This window comes from Agelaius tricolor, unplaced genomic scaffold (assembly GCF_023055355.1).
Source record: "Agelaius tricolor isolate 1412-34295 unplaced genomic scaffold, bAgeTri1.0.p SCAF_35, whole genome shotgun sequence".
NCBI lineage: Eukaryota > Metazoa > Chordata > Aves > Passeriformes > Icteridae > Agelaius > Agelaius tricolor.
The window spans coordinates 3,030,582-3,039,533 of record NW_027269295.1 but is presented as its reverse complement, the minus strand read 5'-3'; the positions used below and the strand labels follow the sequence as shown (position 1 = coordinate 3,039,533).

At 45.2% G+C, this 8,952-nt stretch overlaps 2 protein-coding genes across 2 annotated transcripts in view; both read left to right on the top strand.

Moving 5' to 3' along the window:
• Positions 1–53: 53 nt before the first annotated feature.
• FN3K (fructosamine 3 kinase) lies at positions 54–7,286 on the top strand. Its single transcript, XM_071452814.1, has 6 exons — positions 54–298; positions 1,267–1,418; positions 2,671–2,762; positions 3,586–3,668; positions 4,492–4,614; positions 5,354–7,286. The coding sequence occupies exons 1-6, from the start codon at positions 152–154 to the stop codon at positions 5,690–5,692; spliced, it is 936 nt and encodes a 311-aa protein (XP_071308915.1). The 5' UTR covers positions 54–151; the 3' UTR covers positions 5,693–7,286.
• Positions 7,287–8,740: 1,454 nt separating this feature from the next.
• The window catches only part of TBCD (tubulin folding cofactor D), a 126,839-nt gene continuing 126,627 nt past the window's right edge, over positions 8,741–8,952 (top strand). The window contains exon 1 of the mRNA XM_071452934.1: positions 8,741–8,930. The gene's annotated coding sequence lies outside the window, so the exon portion shown is untranslated. The remainder of the gene's footprint in view (positions 8,931–8,952) is intronic.

Here is an 8,952-nt window from a genome sequence, read left to right as displayed (position 1 = left end):
AGCTATTTTTTTAGCTGTGCTCTTTAAATTTTTTTTCCTGTGGTGGGTGGCCCTTCCTACCTCATCGCAGAGTGACAGTGACAGAAGGACCCAGACCTTTAATCCTGTTTCGCAGCAGGTTTAGCAGCGGAGCGGCTGCAGCAGCCTGGAAATGACCATGGAGAAGATCCTGAAGGCAGAGCTGAACACCAACCTCCTGAAGGCACTGGGGAGCTCTGGGGGAGGATGCATCAGCCAAGGCCAAACGTATGAGACAGACAGAGGACGGGTATTTGTGAAAATCAACCACAAGCCTCAGGTCAATGCCAGCAGATCTTATGATTGCATAGAGATGACTTTTTATTTTAAAAGCAGCTGATCGTTAATAATACATAATTTTTTCAGTTCTGAGTTTTCTTTTTAAAGCTGTGTCTATTTTATATCCAGAGTTAATGTAGCACGTTTGGTTAGTGTGAAATGCAGTGTAATGCAATGTGATAACCCTCAACAGCACGAATGAACTGGAATTCCTGTAAAAAGGAGGCCAAGCACAAAGCTGTTACTGTGGTACTTGGAGTTTGGAAAAGCCCAGAGCTGACTTTGCATTCACTGCATTCCTTTTCATGTTCCAGTTGGGAGGATTGATAATGGGAGGGCACAAACAGGGGCCAGTGCTAAAACTCACTTATTATCTTTAAAGTTACAGAAATTTCAAACATCCCCATTGTTTTTGGCATTTCTAAAAGTAAAACTCTTGCAGCTTCTCAAGCCAAACTCTTGTCTTCTCTATTACTAAATGAATACTCAAATGCTTTTTCTAACACCATAGTGCATCAGAAATTTGCTTTATCCATATCAAAATCATCCTAAACTGCTGTGAAAAACAGCACCTTTGCTTCAAAAATGCAGAGCACATGCTGAATATTTGTGCTGTCGTCTCCATCCAGTGGCCTGTGGGGAAAGAAGAACCAATTTAAGGGCTCAATGTTACCTCATTTAGCAGTGGCCACATTATCCTCAGAGGTGCTGTTTCATCCAGGTAGTTTGGGGTCTTCATAAGCAGCTGGAAATCAGGGTGAAATGTGACGTATCCTACAACCCTGGAATGAATTTAGGAAAAAAGAAAAAAGAGGTTAGGGTTAAGGCCCTTAAGTCTTCCTGTGTGGGCTGAAGCCTTGCTGCAGCTCTCTCCCTTTACCAAGAGGAAATATCTCCTTGACACTTTGTCAAATGTACTCATTGTAGACACCCATAGTTTAGCCCAAGGATATTCTTATTCCTTAACAGGCTAGAAAAATGTTTGAAGGGGAAATGGCAAGTTTGGAAGCCATTCAGAAAACCAATATTGTGAGAGTGCCTCAGCCCATCAAAGTGATTGACCTGCCTGGAGGAGGAGCCATGTTTGCCATGGAGTACCTAAAGATGAAGCACCTCAACAAGTATGTCCATGCAGCTCTTTTTACTCTGTTTTGGGACACATTTTTTAAAATGTTTTACAGTCAGCCAGGAAACTTCATGAGCAGAGTTGCTTTATTCTCTCAGAGACAGAACTTCTCTCTCTTGAGATCTGTGTTTCTCTGGGTACATATTAAAAAATATATATGTGTGTATGTATCTGTATATGTGTGTACACACTCCTTGTCCATATTTTGCTTTTCCTGCACTAGAAATGGCTGTCACTGCTCATTTGTGTGCTGCTCCATGTGTGCTGAGATGCTGCTGCACTGAATTTAATCACAGCTGAGTTTGGCTCATTGTTCTATCATGAGATTTTTCACTGGAGTTTCTTTTCCCAGCCCAACAGGTTTCTTTAACCTTACAGGCTGCTTAGGTCTTTGAAACCTCTGCTTCTCTCTGTAGAATCTTCCAGTATGATTTTAAGCCATGATTAAGATGACATGAATCTGCATTTCATCTGTCAGCCAACCTGAACATGGAATTAGGAGTCATGTGTTGCTGAAAACAGATTTTCAGGAGCACTGCTGTGTTCCAGGCCTCCATATGGGAACAGTGCCATTCCTATGGCTCTTCTGGCAGCTGCTTATCCAACCCACCTATTTTATTTGGGACAATAATGACAATTCCACAGCCTCCACAAACAGTTTATTCTAATCCATCCCACTGTTCCTAGAAAGGATTTTCCAGTGTCTAACTTTAGTCCTTCCAGTTGCAATTTTAAATCCATTGTTTTCCCCCCATTCTGGGAATTGAGAAGAAATCAGTTTCCGTCCTTGAAACTCCTGTTAAGATACCTGTGGAATATTTAACAGGGTTTTAGTTGTCTAAAACTAAACTAGATTCAATCCCTGCCTATGGCTTCTTTTCAGATTTACCTTTCAGCTGCTGTTCAGCTGATTTGGAAGGGTAAAGCCAACAGGAGATCCCACATTCTGTTCTCTGCTGATAGTGGGGCTGATAAGGAGGAGCACACCATCCTCCTCCTCCCTTTCTGCTCCTGTTTATTCTACCTTGTGCTCTCTTTACCTTTCTTGCAAGAGCATTTAGTGTGTTTGTTGTGTTATCTGTGTCTTCAGAGCTGTTGTCATTTGGTCCCTGTTAGGTGCTTGTGAATATGATTAAGGTTCTATGTTTGCCAAAAATAGCCTTGGTCATATTTAATTGAGGTAGTTTTTTTCCATATAATATTTGTTCACTTGTTTCAGTTTGATTTTGGTTTATTTGGTCCTACAGGTACTCTTCAAAGCTGGGAGAGCAGATAGCAGAGCTTCATCTTCATAACCAGAAACTTGGAGAGAAGCTGAGAGCTGAGGGAAGCACAATTGGTAAAGCTTTGATGTAATGTACTAAACCAAAAAGGAAGCAATTCCTTTGGCTGTGTGCAGCATTGCTTTCAACTTTCCTAAGTCAAACTGACAATTTGGACTCTGCTTCACTGTCATGCACTCTCTGAAAATGTTCTTGAGCTTACAGAAATCCCTTTTTTTCCTTGCTGTTGGTTGAGATAATTAACTGATTACAGAATATCATCCCTTAGTAAATGCAGAATTAAGCTCCCCTCTAAAGATGTTTGGGATGACATTTTTGAACTCAAATAAGTAGCAAAATATTCAAAAATTGATGCTCCTCGAAGTGAATTAAAGAATAAATGAAAAGAAATCAGCTATATAAAGAATTATTTTTTGAGTTGGTACTGTTAAAATCTGAAGTGCCAGTCTGTATCTCTGTTGTTCCCATGACTTCAGAGTGGACTGGCTCTGACTCTTAGTGGTGGACAAATTATAATCCATTATTTTTGAGTGAAGGACAAATTACTGGCAGGTCCCAAAATATCTGTGAATCAAACCCAAGCTACATTTAATGGCAACATGTCCAAGTGCCAGAAGAGCAGATTGGGACTCTGTATTTGGGCTCCTTTCCTGAATGTCCAACTCCTCCATCCAAAGCAAACTCACTGGCCATGGCTGACTATGCCTCATTTCCAGCATCTTCAAGTCCAAAAGATTTCTTTCCAGCTTTAGAAAGGATTGTGACCATGAAATAAGTGTAATTCATTGCTTAAAGTTATTTTTCCTGCCTTAAGCTTTGTGTTTGCAAACTTTACCATGTAAATATCTCAAATCCCCTAATATTGATTTTGTTCTGTAGGAAAAGGAGCTGGTCACTCTGAGGCCCAGTTTGTGGATAAGTTTGGATTCCACACAGCCACTTGCTGTGGTTACATCCCACAGGTATGGTCTGTTCCACAGCTGTGAAAGGCACTTGGAGAGGTCTGGAAACTCCTCATAGCTGAGCTTGCTGCATTTGTCTGCAGCTTTCTGAGCACAGCTTTGCTCTCCCTGTTCCATCCATGTTCCCTGGTGCTGCCTGTGGCCAGCAGGCACAGTGGCTGGAGTGAGGATTTGGAATGAAGTGGTGGTTCTTTAGCTTGGTGATATTTAACAAAATCAGTGTCCCTTCATAGGCCATATCCTGGTTTTATTGACCCCTACTGTATGGATCTCTGCAGTGCTTTTGGAGAGGCTCATCATGTAACAACAGCTCATGAGACATTGGAAAGGGCTCTTGGAGAGAAAAGGGCTCTTGGAGATAATTCCACCATTTTCTGGCTCTGCTTGTGTCAGGATTTCATTCTACAACAACTGAATGAACCTTCAGTATCTCAAACTCTTTGCCATGTACAGCTTTTCATCAAATTAGAAATGTTACCCAGTAAAAATGAATGAATACTTCTAGGTTTTCAGAAAGATTTGAAACAGGACATTGAACAACTGAAATGATCTCACTAGAAACTCTCTCTCTAAAATACATTAAAAAATGGGAATGAATGAAAATAGCCAGAATCTCAACTTATATTAAAGAGAGCCCCCCCAAAATGTGGTGGAGAGGAGCAGTCCCAAAACAAAACATCTGATGTTGCTGTGCATTTGTCTCACTGGCATTGTCCAGGCCATTGTGTCAGCACTGAATGTTTTAACTGGATCTCTCTTATTACCACGGAATGAATGTGTGTTAAAATAATTGTGTGGGACCAAGCTGTGCTGTGCTTTCCAGGTGAATGAGTGGCACAGTGACTGGCCATCCTTCTTCATCCGCCACCGGCTCCAGGCTCAGCTGGATCTCATTGAAAAGGATTATGGAGACAGAGAAGCCAGAGAGCTCTGGTCACAGCTAAAAGTATGAACCATGTTTTAAATCTGTTTTCTAGAATTTCAGAAAATGTGTTTCAGTGGGATTGTAAAGGTGTCTTGTAAGGGATTTACCCAGCTTGGAACGAAGAGCAGGGTTCACAGTGGGTCCAGCAACACTGTCAGCTGAACAGAATTCCTGTGACTCTTTCCATTTTATAGATAGTGAAAAAAACCCCTTGTAATCAGAATTAACCTTTCTTTCTAAGAATACAGCTAGTAATAACAATAATATGGTAATTCCTAAGAGCTTGGTGTTGTGAAGTGGGTGAAATTCTGCTGCCTGGACAGATTTGTACTTTACCTGCCCAGGCTGAGGCTGGTTCAGGCCATGTTCCATGCAGCACTCAGGGAACACCAGGGATGTTCCCCCTCTCTTCTGTTCATTGGTCCAGATGCTTACTGCAGTCCTTTTTGCCATTGGAACTTTTTAGTTTAAATGAAATTATTTTATATTTCTCATGACAGCCAGCAGTATCCATGTCTAGAAACAATCCATCAGTACCAGGTATTGATACCAGACTGTGAATGAAATGCTTTGCTGAGCTCTGTCAAGAACAATCCAGAACATTTATCACTGGCTTGTTCTTGTTGACATCAATGTCCATGAGGGCTGAACACAGGCAGCATTTGGCCACCTCAGGCTCTAACATGCTACAGTACTTTATTTTATTTATTATTTTCTTCAAAACTCTTTAATTGTTAATGTCTGTTTATGCTTTTTTCAGCCAAAGATTCCTGAAATGTTCTGTGATGTGGAAATTGTTCCTGCTCTCCTGCACGGGGACCTGTGGGCAGGGAATGTGGCTGAGGACGACTCTGGGCCGATTATATTTGACCCTGCCTGCTTCTATGGCCACTCAGAATTTGAGCTGGCCATTGCTGGGATGTTTGGGGGCTTCAGCAGCTCTTTTTTCTCTGCCTATCACAGTAAAATACCCAAAGCTCCAGGGTTTGAGAAACGGAACAAGTTGTATCAGCTCTTTAATTACATCAACCACTGGAACCATTTTGGGACAGGGTACAGGGGCTCTACCCTAAACATGATGAGGAAACTTCTCAAGTAACCAGGTACATTTGAGAAATTGTGACACAGTCCCCTAGGAATGAGCAGCCCCTGCTCATCCCCAGTACCACAAACTCAGAATTGGTGATAAAACACCTGATATGGGGAAGGTTTAATGCACTTTGAGCCTCACTAACTAAAAGCAGTTGTGTAATCTTTAACTTGGGCACTGGTTTCCCTGCACAGATTCCTCCCTGCTGGAGGAAAGGGCTGCACTGTCTGGCAAGGCTGCAGTGGCCTGGAAAGCAGCACAGGCAGCCTGCCCCTGCTCCTCTCTCACCTCTGTGCTCTGCTCCCACAGCTGGTCCTGTTCTTGTGTCTGCCCCTGTTAGTTCTGCTTTAGTTTTCTGTCTGTTCCCAGCCCTTTCCCCATGGATGTTTCCATGGTCTTCTGTTTCCCTTTCCTTTCCTTTTGCTTGTCAAATGTCCTAATCCAAAATTTCAGTCAGATTCTGTGAATCTGAAAACATTCTCTGTTGAATTTAATGAGCAGACAAGGCCCTTTGGCTGCATTTGGCAAACAGATGTAATTAATAATATTTCTAATATTTATTTTAATTTAATGTAATTTACTCACTTTCATTTTTCCCTTCCTAGAAGAACTGAAATTCCAGTGGTATTTTCTGGAAGGATGTCTAGTTCCTTGGTAATTAACTGTACAGTCAGAAGTAGGTTATTACCACTCAAAGTTGATAATAGGATTTAATAATTTTACTGTCATATTTCAGTGTGTTGTACTACAATAATAACATATTTAAATAATTTTGTGAAAACAGAGCAAAATGTGGGAGGGAGGTGGCTGGGTGAGAGGAAGCACCTGTGGCTGCTGGGTTGGTTGGTGCTTGATGTATTTTCAGTTTTAGAAAACGAGTGCAGTGGGCAAAGCTGGTCTGTTGTGCCACCACTGGGTTATGGAAGGAACAGTGTCAAATCTGGTGGATTCCTAAGGGGTTTCATTGTTCCTCACTGCTTTATTTTTACAGAAAACACAGGGGAGAAAAGTGTTCAGTAAAGATACTGGTGCACAATCTGAGCTAGGGTACATCAGTGACTCTGGAGGATTTTAATGGTAGTAGCAAGGAGATTAAAAGTAAGTGCAGTCCCACAAATATGAATTAGAAGATTTGGGCGAGAATGACCTGAGAATTCAGACTTCAGATGGTTGGCATGACTAATACTAAAGTATTATATTCAAAATTGCTCAGTATATTTAGACTTTTCTTAACTTTAAATGGTTGTGCTATAAAGATTTAATTAAGTTTAAAATTTGATGTTGTAATTGGTTTAAAACAATGCACTTTGCTCTCTGTAAATATGATACAAATAGTGAAAAAGTTTTGCTTCCTTTGAATCAGGGGTTGGTTATAAAACTTAACAGAACTAAAAGAGTGGGAAAGAACTAAAACAGTGGAAAAGTGGAACTAAAACAGTGGAACAGTAGATTTTGGGATTGTAGCTGATGGCTGGAAGATCTAGGTCTGAGCAAAGTGCATGTGCACTGGTGTTTATGGATGTGAACAAACCAACCTGTATCACACTGGGAACTACTTGTGAACTTAAATTTCTTCTCAAATAAAACACTTGCCCTGCAGAAACCCTGTTCAGTGTACATCTGGTTTGTGACAGTGGTTTAATGGAATGAATTTGAGCCTGAAAATAAAATATTTGGGTGTGGATGGAGCTGCTGGATAGCAGGAAAGAGCAACTCAGCTGCTGTGACATCCTTTGAATTTCCTGTACAATCAGTGGGGCTGTAGGGCTCCAGTGTTGTTTCCAGAACTGTGTGAGGTTTGGATGATGTGTGGTGATATTAATTAACCATGCAATGCAGGGTCTGCTGTGGGTTGGGTGAGGAATGGAGCTCATGGATACCAGCTCCATCCAGCTGTCTCCCACACACCTTGTGTCTTGTCCCCATCCTTGTCCTTTGCCCCTGGGGTCCCTGTGCCCAGGTCCCCATCCCTGTTCCCTTACCTGAGGGTCCCTATCTCCATTCTCACCCAGTGCTTGGGTGCCCTTGCCCGTGTCCCTGTCCTCATCCCATCCCTGTCCCATCACCAGGACCCCAGAGTTGGTGTCCTCAGGGTTGGTATCCCCATCTCCAGCCTAGATGTTCCCATCCCGGGTGGGTGTCCCTGGGGTTGTGTCCCCATCTCCAGTAGGTCTTCTTGTTTCCACTGGGTGTCCCTTGGCTGGATGTCCCCATCCCCGGTGGGTGTTCCTGCCCCCCGGCTGGGTGTTCCCAAGCTGGATGTCCCTATCCCCAGTAGGGATTCCTGTTCCCAGGGTGGGTGTCACTGTCCCCGGTGGGTGTTCCCAAGCTGGATGTCCCCTTCCCCAGTAGGGATTCCTGTTCCCAGGGTGGGTGTCACTGTCCCCTGTGGGTGTTCCCAAGCTGGATGTCCCCTTGCCCAGTAGGGATTCCTGTCCCCAGGGTGGGTGTCACCATTCCCAGTGGGTATTCTCAAACTGGATGTCCCCACCCCCAGAGGGTGTCCCCCGGTGGGTGTCTCCATCCCCAGTAGGTGTTCCCGTCTCCGGTGGGTGTCCCCAGGGTGGGTGTCCCCAGGGTGGGTGTCACTGTCCCCGGTGGATGTTCCCAAACTGGATGTCCCCATCCCCGGTGTGCGTGTCCCCATCCCCGGTGTGTGTGTTCCCAGGGTGGGTGTCCCCATCCCCGGGTGGGTGTCCCCAGTGTGGGTGTTCCCAAGCTGGATGTCTCTATCCCCAGTAGGGGTTCCTGTGTCCGATAGGTGTCCCCAAGGTGGGTGTCACTGTCCCCGGTGGGTGTTCCCAAGCTGGATGTCCCCTTCCCCAGTAGGGGTTCCTGTGCCCAGGGTGGGTGTCACCGTCTCCGGTGGGTATTCCCAAACTGGATGTCCCCATCCCCGGTGTGTGTGTCCCCAGGGTGGGTGTACCCATCCCCGGTGTGTGTGTCCCCAGGGTGGATGTCCCCATTCCCGGTGTGCGTCCCCAGGGCGTGTCCCCTCATCTCTCCCCCGCCCCGCGGAGGGGCCGGGCCCGCGCTCGGAGGCGGTGCCGCCGCCTTTGGTCCCTCCTGGCGGCCCGTAGCTGGGCGGCGGCGGCGGCGCGGGGCGGGCCCGGGGCGGCGGTGCCCGCTTGTCCCGCGTGTTCGCTTGTCCCGGTTATCGCTTGTCCCGGGTGCTCGCAGCGCCGGGCCGGAGGGGCGAGGGCGGCGGCTCCGGGAGCCCCGCGGTGCGGGCCGGCGGCGGAGGCCGGTAGGGCCGGGAGGGGCCGCGG